This window comes from Lagopus leucura, unplaced genomic scaffold (assembly GCF_019238085.1).
Source record: "Lagopus leucura isolate 7727_CA_CO unplaced genomic scaffold, USGS_WTPT01 Super-Scaffold_100029, whole genome shotgun sequence".
In the NCBI taxonomy this organism is placed as follows: domain Eukaryota; kingdom Metazoa; phylum Chordata; class Aves; order Galliformes; family Phasianidae; genus Lagopus; species Lagopus leucura.
In genome coordinates, this window is record NW_024962280.1 from 6,291,424 (window position 1) to 6,309,775 (window position 18,352).

The window sequence follows — 18,352 nt, forward strand, 5'->3', positions numbered from 1 at the left end:
GAAGGCACCTAAGTACTTAGGCAGCTCCTAGTCCCACAAAATAATCCCACCATGGTGTCACTACTCACTGCAGTGCCCCCATCCCCTGAAACACAAAGGGCATGGGAGTGCAGGGATACATGCTGTAATGCTACAGTGTGATGGAAAGCACAGCAATAATAGCAGAGGGGCACAATCCTAGGCTACAACAAATGATAAAATGCCCAAATGCAGCAGCCACAGAAACAAAGGAAAAAAACTGCTTACCTTTGGAAGGCCTGTTATGTAGGGATCTCCAGCAAGACTGCCTTGCCTCCGCTGCCAAGCCTTAAATGAGGTCTGGGAAAGGGTGCATCCTGGCTCCACACCTTCTGGTCACTCAGGTACACTGCATGCACCCAAGCTCCCCTGGGTTGCCCTGCCTTCCCACCAGGTGCTCAGTCACTGGTTCAGGCTGTGACTGTGTTCAGACAATTGCATCTAGATTAGAGCTGTGCCACAAGAGTTGTCACAAAACCCAAGGTGCCTTAGGTGCCAGGATACTGCCCTTCAGATCAGCAGCTCGTTCTGCTCTCAGCACCAAGGATAACCAAAGCTTTTCTCTCACCTGAATTCAACCTGGCAAACCTCAGATTTTCTTGGTGTTAATGCTCCAGTTCAGGATGTACTTTCTGTTTGGAAAGTCATTTCTGCTGCATAAGCATATGCTCTTCTAGAGCTCTCAAGTCACAAAAGGGCAAAAGAGCACACTGGCAAAAAAAATGCAAATATATGTATCAGGCTCAGCTCATCCCAACATTTTTGCAGTTAGAATTGCAAGTCTGTGGTTCAGCCTGGGGCTGTTCCAGAACTTGTGATGTCTACTCTAGGAACAAGTACTGTATTAAAAAAGAAAAAAAAAAAAACCTCTTCCCATACCTTTGGGTTCCATCTTAACTCCTCCTGAAGCCAATACAGCTCAGAGGGAGAACTCAGCCACCTGCTGGCTTTCAGTAACAGTTCAAAGAGCTCTGATCACCCACAGTAACAAATCCTACAATGGCTTTACCCCTTTATCGCTGTATTAAAACATAATACTCACGCAGCCCCACTCAATGCCAGGCTAAAATCAATTCAGTTATGCACTGTCTGGCATCGTAACACAAGCAGCAGCAAAACCAGACACTAAGGCTGTAAAATGGTAAGAGGAAGATGATTTATTATAGATTGAAGAAAAAAATCATTTTCATCAACTATTCCCTCAGGGGGGTCAGTAGAACATAAAGGAAAGAAGGACAAATGTACAAAACCAACCTGACAAGAAGGCTCTAGATGAAACACATTCAAAGCACTTGCAAATGATCTTGCTGGACAGATGCAGAAGGAAATTAAATCATTCTTCTCCTGCAAAATACAGACTGAAAAACTGATTTTATTAAAAGAAAAAAAAGTTCTGTCTTGCCTTTACCTGTAGATATTTCAGATAAAAAGATATATGTTTTAACTGGGATATTTTTAAAAAAGAAGAAATTCCCAGAACTACTATTTGACCACATTTATTTGAAAGTGTATTTTATTTTCGCTTCCAACTTCGTGCAGATGGTAAAGAAAAAGGCTCAGCTCACAAAAATAGAAGCTCAGCTACTAGCTTCAAAGAAATCAAGTTGAGCAAATCAATACTTTTTCATTCACTGTTAATCCCTTAGAAATCCTGGTGCTTGTTTTTCCATAATTGGCAATAGGTGTCTTTCTCATCCAGAGCATCCTTGTATACAAGGTCATAAAATTTAAAAATTTTTAAAGAAGTGTATCTATGAGAAAATACCAGCAGCATGAAATTCCTGAAAGGTTTCAAGGCCTGCTCCTACCCAAAGTCCATGGATTTCAAACTACTTTAGCTGGAGCAGGAGCAAATCTTTACAGAGTAAGAGACACATTCCTCAAAAAGAAAACAAAAAACAAACCACCTCATAACCTGAAGAGTGTTGAAACCCAAATGTAGAAGTAAAAACCATAAGTTTTAGCAATAGAATTCCCCTGGCCCTAGCCAACACAATGTTATTTGGCTAGAGTACTTCATTTACTCCAGACTTGGCCAAGATTTCCATCTGTTACTGTGAGAGTATTACTTAAATAATGAAGCAAAAGGACCTCATGCATTAATAAGCCAAAATATAAATCCATGCTATGGTAATAGCTTTCCCTTCTAATACCCTGTAATGAGCATCTAGGAAAGGAAAAAGGACAATAAGCTTTATAGAAAAAACGCATTTTGTTGCGCTAATGAACATCTTAAGCAACTCCACAGAAGTTTTCAGGGTTCCTTTTGAGAAATACCAAAAAAGCAAAACATCAAAAGGAGACCAGTGTTCAGCAAGATTACAGTGCATTTAACCATCAGTGCAGAACACAAAATAACAACTAATGCTTAAATGCAAGCAAAACATTACCACTTCCATACTTCTCACAAGTACATGGATTCCACAGTTTGCTTCCTTACCTTAAAAGAAATGCTTAAAAATTCCCCACAGATATCACCAAGTTACCAAAGGAATCATTGGAAGGAAAAACCAAAACAACCAGACCAAAAAAAAAAACAAAAACCCACCACCTAAAAAGGACATTTAAGTAAGAGCTGAAAGGAAATCCTAGTTTCGCTTGTTGTGAAAATAAACAAAGAATATCCATTGGCTGCACTGCTGTTTTCTCTTGTGTGGGGGGTTTCTGGGGGGGAATGGGGAGAGAGGGTGGAGCTTTTTGCATCAAGGGAAAGAAAACAACACATCCGTGAGAGGCAAAACATTTTCACAAATATATTAAATATCATTTCTGATCCAAAAGCAAAGTGCGATGCGATGTAGAGTTCACTAAAACAAAAACAACCTACGTAGTGCCTTAAATACTAACAAGTCAATTAGTGGTCAGCACAGTAAAATAAATATGAAGACATTGTTTTGTATTCCATTTCTAGCAGCAAAGGTCATTAACCTACTGGCCAATGTGGCAGTTTCACAAAAGTTCTACTTCTCGATTTTGATACTTTGATTAACTAGAGAATATAATTTGCTGGGTCTGGAAAATAGTATTGCAGCTGTATGGTATCCTTCTCATCCCACAACACGCGTTCTGAACAATGATCTGGAGAACAGCTTTCCCAAAAAAATAAAACCACAATCCATCCTGCTTCTCACACTGGAAAGCATGAGTTTGGATTGGCTTGAACCCTAATGATGACAGTGAGGTGTTTGTAATCAACAGTTTCCTGTGCTAAAGAGAGTGGGACATAGCACATTTGTACCAGGAGGTACCAGGCACATGGAGCAAAACGAGTCTTGACACTTCCAGCAGCCACGCAGTCACAGGACATGAACAGTCACTGGAAATGCCAAATGAGAAGCAGACTGTTGGGCTGGGAGCAGGAGCAGTAACCCAAGCAAAGAGGTGAACAGTTGATTTTAAGCTATATGAAAGCAGACCAAAAAAGCCTTCTTGGTCCTCATTATAAGTACCTACAGCACCCACAGCTCTTATTTTAAAAAGTGTTGGTTTTCTGCTATTAATTGCAGCCTGTGGGAAATACCATGCTTAATTTACAGCAAGAGGGATGTTTAAGTACAAAGCATGAATATACTGGTGAAATACTTAAGGTACAGTTGATCCAGCTCCTTCTGGCCCTGCACAGTGGCGTCAGACTAGGAAAACAAAAGATAGCACTAAGAGGAAACCAGCCCTTCAACAGCAAAAAATGAGGGGAGAATGTTGACAGGAGATTTTTCTAAGGGGAACCTTCTTCAGGGCTGCAAAGGTGAACCGTGGGCTGTACAGCACAGGAAAAACAAACAGCCTGTCAAAACTGTCTAGTTAGTGCTCTTCAGTCTGGGCTCCTGTTTTACCTCCTAATACACTCCTGTGCACAAAGTGTATTTAATAGGGCTTTGCAGAAAGGAGGAGAAGGAATCCCACTCAAGAGGATGTCTGCTGCCCTGCCTGTATCTGCACAGTAAGGATCAGCCTGGAATGATGTAGATTGCTTTCAGCTACTTTGCAAGAGCTCACCCTGCCAGGATATAGGAAAGCAGTGCTAAGGTTGCATGGCTACCTGGTGCTCAGCTAGAGACAATACTCAGTTTCTGAGAAAAGCATTCATTTTTGAGCAGCCAAGTGAGACAAGCCTTTCCGAAGTGGATTAAAAAGACTAATAAAAACTACCTAGATTTTTTGTTTAGTCATTTTTCATTTTTTAAGGCAAGCAGATAATCCTTCTGGAATGCAAGAGGCAGGGATTAGAATAGCAAAAAAAAGGCAGGATTGGTTACCTTCACCATCATGCATCAGATAAAGTTTATCCCTGGTAAAAGGCTACTGAAACTGATGGAGCTGCACTTAATTCAAGCTACCCGTGGAGGAGTAAGAGAGAAGGCTGGTCCCTCCTTTACCCCGTCTCTGCATCAGCCACCAACCTACAGCTGTAGCAGTGCTGTAGTGAATAAGGTCCAACAGGGTTTAGCCACATGCTGCACTTGCCACTAAAGCTAAAGTGACAGAAACATCATGAGCCAAGTTCCAATCACAGCTCCTCACATCTACCTAAATGGGTAGAAGAGTGCCAGCCCTACTTCTGCTCTTTATCCCCTTTCCACTTTTGCTAAGGAAAATTAAAACAGACACATACTCTTCATTGACATTTAAAAAGATGCTTGAAAAGTTTTGTGAATACTTCTGCATCACCATAAAGTTGTTGCTCAATCACTGTTGACATTCACGCCCTAACTAACCTTAGATTTCTATGGTCCCTAATGGTGAAATTCACATCAAGAAATGGAATTAAAACCCAGTTTGAGATGAGAAAAGGAAGAGGGGGAAGAAAGTTCATCTAATCTGGGTAGCATTTCACCTCTTATCTTTAACATCCCTTTGGCTTTTTCCAGGGAATTATGTGGAGGTGGGATACACTGACATCTACTTCCCAAGGCCAAGGAAGCCCTGCTCTCCCAGAGCAACAAAGCTGCAGGCTAGGCAGGCACCAACGCTCTCTTCTACATTAGTATGCAAAGAAATTACAGCTGACAGCTCCTTCCAACCTATCCTTAACCCTACCCTATCTAACATGGAATCAGAGCACAGCACATCCCACCCAAGCAGGTTTGCTTTCCAATTCACTTCATTAAGCCACAGAGAGTTGAGCTACCCGCAGTGCATTCAAGTACTCAGTCAACAGTACCAAGAACCCTTTTTCATTGTTAACTGTTTGGTAGAAAAATATTTCTGGATGTGGCTAATCAGCTGATACCTAACGTCGGATGTTCAGAGAGAAATCTGCATCACAGAGAAAGGAGTAAGAGGCAAGACCCTCCAAGGTAGAGAGGTGTGCACAGCCTTTCTACAGGCACATGAAAAGAATTTACTGTAGGCTGTAAGAAGAGCCACAATTAGCAATTTGTGGACAAGTACACCCCTAACTCACACATTTACAGGTCCCATTCCTGCTCCTCTTTTACAAGCTGTTCAGAGATTGACTCTGCTGGAGAAATACATTCTGGAGCACTACTCTGTGGCGTGCAAAGAGGGGAACAGGCTTTGCATGTGGTCTCACCCATGCAGTAGAACCACAGAAGTTTCCAGCACTTCTTGGGCTTTGCATATTCATGCAAAAGGCCGAGGAGAAAACAAAGTCCCCTCAGTCACTCAACACAATGAGGAGCCTTAGATAACTAGCAAACAAACATCAAAAACACTTCATGTCCTGCACAGTGTCATCCTGCCAACTATGATAGAAAAAAAATTTAACCATACCACTGAGTTTGCAGGTGTTACATGTATAGCTCAAGAGCATACTCCTATCAAATGGAGCACAAAGCAGGGCATGTGGCAAACAGCAGGCGAGAGACAAGCTGCTCTATTTGCAGACTACTACCAAGGGTGGCGCGTCATTGTACGTAGCCTAAGTTCTCCATCTCATTTCTGTACCGCTGTTCAGACACCTTGCTTTTATGCTGTTTGCTTTCTAAGTGCTGCCTGAACTCCATCTCCTCACTGGCCCCAGCGTTGCACATGGAGCAGTAGAACTGGCCACTGGGGGTGACACACATTGCCAGATCCCGAGGAATCCTCTGACGAGAGCGGGGATTGAAGTAGGGACCTGAGGAAACAACAGAAAAGTCTATTTATCTATTTAAAAAAGCTTGAGGCACCTCACTGACAACTTCAAGTCCAACAAATGCATGAAAGGAAGCCACAGATTAGCATCTTTAATTGATCATTTAAGTGATTAATCAATTTTTTTTTTTAAATCACCCAACTCAAGAATTAGAGCAGTCTTTTGATTAGAATAAGCTGTCTAACCCAATTCAAAATCATCCCAGAACGACATTTGATAGAATGTTAAAACAAACGTCTTCCAAAGGATAACAACTGAAATGATGATATTAAACCAAGCTTCACCAGGAAGCAGGGTTTCTGCCAATACGTGCACATAACACAACTTAAAATGAAAAAGAGAAACAGATGCTGGGCTGGACACTCTAAAACACTTCAACAATAAAGAGGAAAAGTTAACAACTAACACCTGAGAAGGGGTTCTAGGAACAGATGGTCTTACAGGGAGGCTAACACACTTTCTTATCTTTCTCATTCTGGACAGAGGAGAGCACATAGAGGTTGCTGTGCTACAGTAGGAGTCAAAGCATCTGGTCACTTGCCAAGAAAATAAAGCAGGAAAATTGTCATCACTTAGAGCAGCCCTACAGACGGGTAGGGCAGATGGTAAATTAAGTTACAAACCAAGAAAGCAGAATAACAAGCAGGCTGACAAAACAAAGTAACTACAGCAGCTGGGAAAATATACACAGACAAGAAGAATCAACAGAGCTGGAACCAGCTCCTTTAACAACCTGTCCCTGCTAGAACAGAGCTCAGAAATAGAAGAAAAACAAGTCTACTGAACATTCATTATTATTCTAAATATACAATAGAGCAGGTGCAAACTCATGATTACCTGTGTTGTTTTGAACTGTGTACATATTTCTTCTGTTCTGCATCATTTTATATTCATTCCCTTCTTTCCTTGTCCTCCGTTTGCCTAGTTCTGATGTATCCCTGAAGATTAAACAAATACAAACAGTTGCAAGTCCGAGTTTTCTAACAAAAAAGACTTCCAGAGATACTGCCACATGCTTTCAGCCTGAGCATGAAGTTGAACAATACCTACGAGAATGAGTTATTCTGTGCTTCTGCAAGACGCAGCCGTTTGGCATGATTTTTCCCCTGGTAGTGAGCCTGTGCCACAGCTGGAGAACTAAATGAGGCATCACAAAGCTTGCAGTAATCATTCTCTGTGGCTAAGATCACTCGGCCACCTGGTTTACTGGATCCCATCTAGCAGCAAAGGGAAAAAACACAATGTGAAACAAAGTTAAACTGTTGCAATACTTGAAACACAGTGTCTGAGACCACTATGGCCTTTGCGAGCAAGCAAGAGCACTAGAATTAAAACACTGGCTTAGGACATTCCAGCCCCCTACCCAACTGCTTCTACAAGGACAACTTAGTTTTCTTTGCCTCAGCTTTCCACAACATCTTCACATTCCACATTCGCATCACATGAGATCTATATAAATTCCATGCTTCAGATGGAGAACAATCTGAATAAACTCCCTGTATTTTGTCAACAGCCACAGAGGCTTGTTTACTTAACAGCAGTGATTTAACACCTCTATTCCTGACTCCTGGGAGCCAACAAATCATGACTTTCATACTGAGGAAGACTCATTGAAATGTAACAGCACTCCCCACTTGTGTTTCCAGTGCAGCCAATCTCTCCACAGTATCCTGATGATACTGAGAGATAAAAGCAATAACAGAGCTACCAAATTTCTTAGCCTTGCCCTTCAGTTGCAGGGACACCTGAACCAAAGCCTCAGAGGGAAGATCCAGCCTCACATGAGGAGCTCCTGCCATTGGAAACAATACCTTGCCTGTCTCATCAGACAGGCACGCTGACTGGGGCAGCAACAAGGTTTCCTCAGTGTTTGTGCATCATCCAGAGAAGAGTGCTCTGTAAACTGCAGCAGCAAGAGATTGATACAGCCATGTCACTGCAGCACTTGTAAAGTCCAGCTTCTTTTACATCTCTTGCAAGCTTACAGGCTTATATACAATTCTAACCCATGAGTTATAACATAAATCCTCACATGGCACCAGAATGGCCTTTTTATTGCCCTGGACCATTCCCTCCATCAAAAACAGCACCAGACACCCCAGCAAGTACAGCACCCATGTGCCATTACCAAGGACAGGACTCAGTGCCCTCTTAAGACTCTGATTCAGCTCTGTGAGCCACAAAGCCATTTTACACAGGGCTAAGTCTCCCTCTGGTGGCTCTGACAGCACATGTAAAAACCTGCTTAGAGCAAATGCTTTCTGCTTTTGTACTGACAGAGGCTTAAAACTTTTGGAGGTGACAGGATAACTTCTATCCTTGCTGCTCAGCTATAACTCTCTGCACTTTCACACACAAGAGACAGTTTAGCTGCTAAGCCCCATGACAATCAAAAGACTAGAAGAACAAAGTAAACATTATCTCCTTTGCCTTTAACATGCCTGAGAGCAAACGGGTTTGAATCAGTGACCCATCCCTCCACTCACCCTGTACCCAGGAATAACCACTGCAGAATGAACAAGGAGAATTACATAATAACACTGGACAATGGGTGCAGGTGCATCTAAGCATTTTTTTTCCACATAAGCTCCACTCACACAACGGAGGCATGATTTTGCAGAGCAGATCCACACCCTCGTGCTTAAATCCAGCTATAGCTATTTTCTTTTAAGTTTTCTTTAAACAGTCTTAATCAGCAGCACATCAGACTTACGTAGGAAACAAAGTATTTGCCACGCAGAAATAGACTATTTCAAGTTCAAAATTCTGCTGCAACAGCAGATTGGTATCTGCTCCTTCAAAAGAAAGCGAACAGCTCACAACTGTCTACATCCACCTTCCTGCGTCATCACAAGGAAAATTCTTTCCAAACTCTTGCAGTAACCCTCAAAGCATGAGACCTAGTTATTCTTAACGAGGGTTAGGTTGCAAGCAAACATCACAATCTCTGTCACCTCCCCATGCCTTACCTGAGCTGGAAGGGAAACAACCTGAGGTGGCACAGGCTCAACCGAGTTACTCATCCTGGCGGGTGCCGGGCAGCTATTGGCAGCATAGTAATTCCGGAGTTTCTTACTGTGGTTTTTACCCTGCAGAGAGAACTCAATTTAATCACTGTCCCAATAACAGCATCTCACAGCGAATGCAAAACAAGACAGAGATAAAAAGAAAGAAACAGCCAGGAAGCCAGCACCTCAGGTAAAGGAACCATCACTCAAAAAATATAGAATACATTGAGAGATGCAGACAGCCCCCCTTCGCTCCAAAATGCTCACGTTAAGCCTAATCTTCCAACAGTTTCCTGAAACAAGTAAGGTTACAATTAGTTCTTTAATCTATTTCACTTAAAACCAGCATTTTGTGTTTTAGACATAAGACATTAACTGCCTTTTGATAAGCCTGAGTACACACATCCATTTTCAAGAGGCTGTGGGTATAAGATAATGCAAAAAAACAAACTTCTAAAAAGCTCAGCTTTGTATTTTATTTTCTCTTGGAAAATATATACTGAAGTTTTTACTGGTGCCTTGCAAACTGAGAGAAGCATATGAGAGCAAGTGTATGTACAGTGGATATATATTAAAGAACATACGTGAAACAAATAAGAGTCATACATTTTTAACTACAAATGCACTTCCGTCTTACCGTGACAGAAACACTACAGAAATCCTATGCTAAGCTATAACTTATTCCCTTACAGTCAGGAAAACTTTTTTTTTTTTTTTTTTTTTTTTTTTTTTTTTTTTTTTAAGAATCAACAGCAAACGTGAGGTTGGAGCCTGGTATCCTGAAGACACAGAGAACCACCCTCTTGCACTGGGTGGTGAAGAAAGTTACCATATCCATATCTCTCACAAATTCAGCACTAGGAAGGCAAGCTACTGGCATAGGGGACAACATAAGACTAAGATTTAACGCCAGCAAAGAAATACACAAATTGTTCCTAACCAATTCCAAAGAAACCAACTAGACAGACTGAGCAAACAGAACTTGGTTTGAGCTGATCCAGCTGATATTTCCTGTAGCAATTGGACAGACCAATACAATGGGAAAGGTATTACAACAAAGATGTGATAACAGAAGGACCAGCACAATAAAAAGGCACTATAAAGAAAAGGAACAAAATCACTCACCCCATCAGAAGATTCTAGATCCCAGGAAAAAGCATCACCAAGGAGGGATCTCCAAAAAGACATCCTTCCCCAGCAGCAGTCAGCCCTTAAATGAGGTCTAAGAGGTGCAGCCAGGCTCCACCCCTTCCAATCACACAGATGAGTTGCCTTCACCTGTGCTCCCAGGGCTGACCAGGTCTTTTACCCAGGTGCTCAATCAGTGGTTCAGGCCATGACTCAACATTCCCATACACTGTTCAAAGCACATGAGATTTTGCATAAATACGGCCTCCAGCAAAGCAGTGGTGTGCATAGCCTCAGGAAGGAGGCAGTGATAAGCACATGGTAGCAGACTACTCTCCTAAGGGCACAGCTAGTTCCACAGAAAACATCTGTCCAGGCCTTACAAACATCATGTTTGTGGAATGAGAGGTTCAGTTTCAGTGGGAAGATGTAGAGGTGGAAAACAAAGAAAAAGTAGGTATTTTCCTTTCCACTCATGCCATCTTAGTAGGATTTCTCTGTCCGCACAGAAAAATATTTTGTGATTTGATCCTGTCATCATACCTTAAAAGAAAGCTCTGCAGCTTATCTGAATGACCAGCAAATTCAACCAAGGTGAAGCTACGTGCATACAGTAGTTCTAGACACAGCTTCCAGTCCCCCAGATGTAGCAAAGGTAGCTTCAGATGGGTTAACTCAAATGATGCTGCTACTGCGTAGCCACTTCAACACAGCACTCCTCCTAATGGAGATGCAACAGTCCTGGAATCCATGCCCACTACTACTCTGCTTACCTGGTAATGAGCCTGGGCTTGCTGAGCTGAATTCAGAGTGACATTGCAGAGCTTACAGCACAGAGGCTTACATAGTTCCTCCAGCATAGGGTCCTGCTCCACCACTTTTGCAAGCTCTTCGTCTTGTGCGTGATAAAAGGAAGGCCCCAGTCCAAGTGATTTTGGTGGGGAGAGTGGCGAGGTGGCTCTGGGCCTTGTAGCCACTGACATAGGAAGAGATGAAGGTTTCTCAGGATGAGGAAGAAGTCCTGCTTGCTGTAGAAGAATCATTGGCCAAGACAACTGTGGGCATACTATTTCTGAAGGATGAGGAGTCCTCTTCCAATCTAGACCAAAAAGACACAAATGCTCAAATAAGTCACGCTAACAACTGAGGGGACAACTTCTGCAACTGTATTGCCTCTGCTTTATGCCTTTTTACAATTCCAAGCAGGTATAAAATCAGCTTGTAAGAACAGCAGGACAACTTAACCATGGCAAGATATTAAAAATACATGGGTATAAGGAACAGACAGTGATCTGAAACACAGCCATTAGCACCCCAGGGCACCTTTGCAGACACATGCAGATCCCTCACAGTACCCGACCCAGAAGCAGATCCTGCCATACACACCCCAACGCTCCATGACTGCTAGATGTGACCTCCAACACACAGCACCTAAAGCTGTGTTAACAGGAATGAGGGACACGACCGTTAGCCACATCCTCTTCTGACAGCCTAAGCAGAAGCTCACTATCTAAAACATAAACAAATACTACAATTCATAACTACTACACGATACTAGAGGAGAACTTAGAAAGAACAGAAATATTTCAAAGCGTGTTTATTTTACATTACTATAAAATACATCTACACACATCTACATCACCCAAATAATCACAAAAATCTTCAAGAAAAAATATCCCAAGGTTAACTTTTCTCATCTGAGTCATCAACAAGCAGAGGAGTGGGAAACAATGTGAGCAGATCTTGTACACAATCATTTCTCAAGCGCCCCTTTCCCAGATCTCCCAGTCTTGTGGAATGACCTTGAGCTACTTCTCTGCGTTTCCTTCTCTACGCACAACCTATGCAGCAGCCGTATCTTCTTCTACAAAAATGGAGTGCTTATCCCATATTAACCTTTATTCTATTATTTCTCAGTTAATTTGAGTTCTTAGAACTAACGTTACATTTCCAACAAGGGGTTCTGAGAGGCTTATTTAATTAAAGTTTATAAATCACATCTAAAGCCCGGGATGAACAATCCCAGAATAATGCTGAGCAGTGATATTATGAATCGAGGCACAGCTACTTTTGTTAATGTCTTCTTAGCTTCTTATCATAACAAATCCCATTCACTGTTACATTGTGGTAGACAGCTGCATTATCTGTGGTGTCTGCTGATGACTTCTAGCTAAGGCTGCATTGGTAGCAACCATGTCTGTGCTGTGGGCTTCCCCTGTTTAAGCAAATAGCAAGCCACGTCTGCATCTTAAAATGGGAGACTTCTGGAAGATTGAGGGAAAGGTAAATTAAATGCCACATAGGAACTTTGGTTCTGAATCGCATTTGAAAATAGATTTTGACTTCAAAGGCATTTAGGAACCTGGAGGAGACAGCATTTATCTGGGATAACTTCTGGGATTTTCAATCTGCTAAAATTAGCAGGAGATAAATACTGTGTTGCATTCAAGCTCTGGAAAATCCCAGCTGATGATTGCATTTTTAGATCCTCTATTACCTTTGAAAGTCTGACCCCATAAAGGTTTATGTTCCATTAGGAAAAAAGAAAACATGGGATTAAAACTCTCAGGTGACATAAGCACTTCTGGAATTGTTACATCTAAACAATGTAAGATTGGAGAAAGTTCAACTACTGCTAAAACTAGAATTAGAAACAAAAAAACAGCAAGAAAGAAGAGCATGCATTGCCTTGGGAACAAGCTTTTGAATCAGTAACAGAGCAGGTTTTTGTTTTAAATTGCTCTCCACTGTCAAGACTTTCTGAAATTCCAGGAGGGCATGAACCTAACATGAATCAAAACGTGACCACAAAAACAAAGTCAAAAACAGCTTCATGAAAACTAAGTGAAACATAACAAAACAATATGCTGTACAAAGAATAAACGAAGAATGAGCATGGTGTAAACCACCCATCAGCAGGCCAACTTCTGTACTGCCACCCAGCTTCTCTCCAACTTCTGGCACAGGTTCTGCTAGATTAACGGAACTATGGAAAAAGTTTCTGCTAGCTTCACTTTCTGCAACTAGTGCCTTGTAGACAGTGTAACCAATTTCAGTGGTGCTGATGATGGAACCAGCTTGTATTCACAATAGTTACACACATCACACCACAGACCTCTCAAGACACTTGACATCAGCTATGCAAGTAGCTAAACATGCCATTAAACTTCAGTTTTACTTCAACATCATAATGGGCCTCTTACTTTAAAAACAGAGTCAATTATAGATAAATACTTCAGAGAGCGATATAAAGCAACCTACAGTAAACGGCAATCAGGATCCATCTGCTTAATTTTGCATGAGTGCTTGCTGTGCCACATCTTCCATACTCAATGGGTAAGGCTGGGATATCAAGCACAAGGCAAGACACTGCTTAAAGGATCTGCATCCACTGGGGAAAAGGCATAAAGCAATACTCCTAGAGAAATCATTATTTATGAGGTCATTCGCTGTTCCTCAAAGTAAACAGCACTCTGAAGATAGAGTTAAGGCTGCATGGGCAATTTTAAAATTAGAACTCCATGGCTTTGCACACACAACTCTAGTGTTCTTCTAAAGGTGGGCTGTCACTAAAACTGCTCTAATTACATCATTTTTCTCCTTTCAGACACTATTTAAAAGAAAGAAAACCATTCTGTTTCATCTTATTTACGTGTTCCTCTAACATCACACTGCTGGTTACTACAGATACCCATCCAGAAGTTCACAGGACACCTGGACTCCTCCTTTCCACTCACACAATAAGCTGTAAAATTTGTTATGCTCACAGAATAGCAAATGAGTAAAGAACCTCTTTTGTGAGCGAGCTAGGCCTCGGCCTTAACTGTGGGCATCGCAGCCAGCAGTGTGTACGGCCAGCCCACGACCTTCCTCAGCCGCGGGCAGAGCTCACAGCCTACATGACAAGCAGCGCTCTGAGAGGAATCAGTTTCTATATGCACGGGGGCAATTTAGAACAGCAATACGGGTTTATATAAGCGATGAAAAAGCCGTGGGTTGTCTTCCCAGAACTGCAGAGGTATCCTCCCAAGCCGGTCGGTTTCCCAGCACGCTGCCATCCTCCTCAGAGAGCCCCTTCGGCCGCAGCTCCACAGAGCCTCACCGAAACGCAGCGTGTCACGCACAGCGCACACAGCAGACATCGCAGCCATTCGCACCGAGGGCCGGGCCCCTCTACGCTAAGATTCTACTACTCAATCCGGGCAAGGACGCACATAAAGCTGGTTCAGACCAAAGGCGCCTACGGACACCCGAACCGCACGGCCCTCCCACGCGCGGGAAGCCCCGCGGCACCGCGCGCCATGTGGAACCGCCTCGGGCCCGCGCCGTCCCCTCGCACGCACCTACCGGGCCGGAACCGCCTCCTCGCGCAAGCCGGGCCTCGGAAAGCCGGCGCCGGGCACGGCGGGGCCCAGCTGCAGGAAGTGAGGCGGGACGGGGCGGGCACCACGCGTGCGCGGCGCGGAGCTCCGCATCCCATGCCACGGCGGAGGCCCCGCGCTAGGTGGCAGCACGGCGCCGGCAGCGCGCCGCAGAACGCGCCGAGGCCGCGCCGTTCGTCGTGACGTCTCGCGATGACGTCACGCCGCGACCCTCCCGCTCCGCTCTCCCTCGGCGGCGCAGGCGCGCCGCCCGCCTCCCCCGCCTTTCTCTCCCCCACGCCCCCGCGGTTCCACTTCCGGCGGGCGGCGCCTTCCCCGTCCGGGGTCAGGCCCCGCCGCCTTCCTGTTATTCCCGCTGCGGGAGGCGGCTCGCCCGGGGGTGCCGCGCGGACTGCGGCGCCGCTTCCGCCAGCGCCCGGGGGGAGGCGGTCCGCCCGCTCCAGGGTCCCGCGGGGCGGCGCCCGGGGGCCGCGAGGAGCGGCGGGGGAGACCGCGCCCGCGAGGTGAGCGAGGCGGCGGCGGGGCCCGCGGGGGGGGAAGTGCGACCCCCAGGCGGGGCGCTGCGCTGCGGATGGCGGGGCGGGTGCTGCGGCGTGCGGCCGCGGCTTGGGAAGCGGAGGAGCCGAGCGCTTTGTGTCGCGTTCCTGGGCGGGAGCTTCGCCTCTGCGCGCAGACCCGGGGTCCGCTCGTCGCCGGTGATGAACGCGAGAAGGCGACTTCTTGTTGGAGCTCGGGTATTTATAGGCTTCGACTGGCCTAACGCAAACGGCGTGCTCGTTTTCCCCGCGGGGCTCTGGTGCTGTTGTGGGCGTGCCTCGCGTTACTGAGGTATCGGAGCCGCTGCTGGTGTTGCTCAGAGTTCTTTTCCTCAGTCAGTTTTATCTATTCTTGAAGGCTTTAAGGATCTGCTGCACAGCCGTAGCCCCGCAGCACCGCGTGCTCGCAGCGCACACACGTGAGCTGTGTTTACAAGCGGGTTGTGCGGCTGCGGGGCGTGAGGCCTTTCTGCAGGGAGCCGGGGGTGCTGGACTGGCTTTGGGAGCTGAATTTCTCACTGCTTTAATGGAGAATGCCGAGTCCTGGCCTGTCACCTATATGTACACATACATTCCTAGCTTTGAGTGCTAACAAGTTTCCAAATTCATTGTGCTGGGGAAGTTCTTTGCTTTTGCCAGCATTACCTGAGTTCTTTAATTTATCCTCCTCACAATTAACTTACGGGGATGTTCTCATAACTTTTGCTTCAGTTCCTTCTATGCCCCAATTCTATAATGCAGTGCAATAATCAAAGTCCAGCTCTCACTGTGTGTAAACAACATGTGTGACCAGGAATATTCCAGTCCTCAGGATGACGGCTTTAATGGTTTATACACTGCAGGGAACTCACTGGATAATTTGTTCTGAAATAATGTTCTTTGTGAGGAGAAAATTTCACAATAAGTAACGTTGTTCTCCAACAGCAAGCTCTTGCAGAGCAGCAATTTGGAAGCATATTTTAACAGCGTCACTGTGAAACCCCAGATCAACAAAGCTCATAGTGTTTGCAGGGGAATTGGTGAAACCACACAGTGCTGCCTGTGATCTGGGAAGTGTTGTCTTTGTCATTAAGACAATAAACATAGCAGCTTCAGAGGCTTAGCTGGAGTTCTGCTGGGGCAGGTGCCCTGAATTTCAGGGGTGTGAACTTGATGCCATTCTTATCAACTTGGAGACAATGTTACTTGTTTTTCAGAGCACTAAGCCCAGCCTACAGACCCACACCCAGATGTTTTAGCTATTCTGCTGCCTCCAATGCTCATTCAGTTTGAATGGCAGAAATGTATTGCTTTTTGTTACAGCTTGCTTCTACTGATAATGAAACTGAGTGTTTTGGTTTCACTTTGTTTTCTTTTCTGGAGTATTCTTTGGAAAAGGTGGTGTAGCTGAGCTGTTTACAAAGCAGTTGTGCTTTATTGGAAGTCATAAAGCAGTCCAGGACCTAGTTAACTATTTCTGTGCCAGTCAAAGTTAATTGCTCTCTGGAAGTAAGTGGGGAATAGTTGTTTCTGGACAGCTGTTGTAAGAAGTTGCTGGAGGATTTGGAATAGGATTGATGAAAAGCAAAAGTTTTGTACTTTAACCATCATGCTGCTTCACAAAACCAAGTAGTCTGTAAGAGCTTTCCAGGTATTGGAAAAAAAAAATAATACCTCTGAAAAGTGTTATCATGTGAAGAATGAGCTTCTTTCTGATCGCAGTTGTTCCCTGTGTTTAAATACATACTGTGCTTGCTCACGTGTCATAAAGTTTTAAACAACATCAATAGCCATAACATTACACTCAAAAAGAGATGCATGGTCTGTTACCTCTGGATGAATGGAGCTAAAGCTTTCCATTTATTTTTAACTTTGATACTGAAGAGGAAACAGTCAAAACTGATGATATTTTTTCTCTTGTGGAATATAACCAGAGAAGGAATATGAATTGAAATAATGCAAAGAGGATTTTAAAACATTGTAAGTAATAAAGCAAAAGTCAGTTTTATAATTTTGTAACTATTGGTAAACACGTGAGACTTATTAAATCTCCCAGATGAGGAAAAATGGGCCACATGTGTTCTGTGCATGTAAATGAGGTGGAGGAGGAGCGTTAGAGAGAGGAAGTGTTTGTACTTCCACAAACTGAAGGAACAGGCTGATGGCTTGAGGTGTCAGTTAAGGTAGGAGTTGTTTTTATACCTTTTTGGTCATCACGTTCTGTGCTTTTAGGAGTTCGGTCTCTTCCTTTGGAAAAAAGAAAGACCTCTGGTTCCTCCAAGTGATGATACTTGCCTGAAATTGTAACTAAGGGGACAAGAGGCAACAAAATTATTTGTGGTAGAACTGGGTGGAATTTTCTTTTACTTTGAGTTGAATGTGTCCTGGCGAATAATTGTTACAAATCTCTCTTCCCCGTGCCTTCATCCAAGTGGGAGCGGTGCAGAGAGAACAGATTTGTTTCTCTTGGTGTTTGTTCAGATGCCAATCATATGTGAGTTGTTCTGAGTTCTGGATGAGCTCGGATAGCCTCCAGAGGTCCCTTCCAATTTGAATTATTCTGTAAACATACTTTTGAATGGTAAATGGAATATTATATGAACCAGAAGTAATATTCTGAAGTGTTAACTGTTTGTTTTCCATGTTGTGTTGCTACAGTTTAAAAAAAAAAAAAAAGAGTGGGGTTGAGCAGGTTAAGGATAGCTAAACTGTTTAAAAGATTGGACTTCAGATATATAAGCAAACCTGTGGGCAAATGGAAATGTTGCAGATTGAGTACTGCCTATGTGAGGTTGAATCTGTTATCTCTAAGCAGTGGTTTTCAACCAAGCGTTTTTATTTTATATAGCTTGCATAGGAGGTATTTTCCTAGTTAATTTTGGATCTCCCTTTGTGAAAGGCAGTGTAGAAACCATGTGCACTTCAAAGAAGAAGTGTGAGAGACAGTGGAAATAATCACTTGTTCTCTAGTAACAGTGTACTTTTCTCAAAGCTAATAAAGTGGGGAATAAAAGCACTTGGCAGGCATGACTGAGCAAGTACACTCGCTGGGAATGTTTATGGTCTGTTCTAGAGAGGTTATGTCTGAGTACCTGAACTCTAGAAGTGTGGAAACAAAGTTCAAAGAAACCAACTTACCTTTGCAAAATAGGAGGGAGAATGATGATGGTTTAGTGTAGCCTTCACCTCTTTGGCATGTTGTTA

The 18,352-nt window shown here is 43.8% G+C and overlaps 2 protein-coding genes across 4 annotated transcripts in view; one reads left to right on the forward strand and one right to left on the reverse strand.

Moving 5' to 3' along the window:
- Positions 1 to 1,155: 1,155 nt before the first annotated feature.
- On the reverse strand, positions 1,156 to 14,677 carry ZMAT3 (zinc finger matrin-type 3). 2 transcript variants are annotated; one of them, XM_042881090.1, is made up of 6 exons: positions 14,599 to 14,677; positions 11,025 to 11,350; positions 9,085 to 9,204; positions 7,166 to 7,332; positions 6,953 to 7,053; positions 1,156 to 6,097 (listed from the first exon to the last, which is right to left on the reverse strand). In XM_042881090.1, the coding sequence occupies exons 2-6, from the start codon at positions 11,292 to 11,294 to the stop codon at positions 5,886 to 5,888; spliced, it is 870 nt and encodes a 289-aa protein (XP_042737024.1). In that variant the 5' UTR covers positions 11,295 to 11,350; positions 14,599 to 14,677; the 3' UTR covers positions 1,156 to 5,885. The 2 variants fall into 2 exon arrangements, with proteins under 2 accessions (XP_042737024.1, XP_042737025.1); XM_042881091.1 differs by having other exon boundaries at positions 14,595 to 14,657.
- Positions 14,678 to 15,091: 414 nt separating this feature from the next.
- The window catches only part of PIK3CA (phosphatidylinositol-4,5-bisphosphate 3-kinase catalytic subunit alpha), a 40,369-nt gene continuing 37,108 nt past the window's right edge, over positions 15,092 to 18,352 (forward strand). For both annotated transcript variants that reach the window (XM_042881081.1, XM_042881082.1), the window contains exon 1: positions 15,092 to 15,136. The gene's annotated coding sequence lies outside the window, so the exon portion shown is untranslated. The remainder of the gene's footprint in view (positions 15,137 to 18,352) is intronic.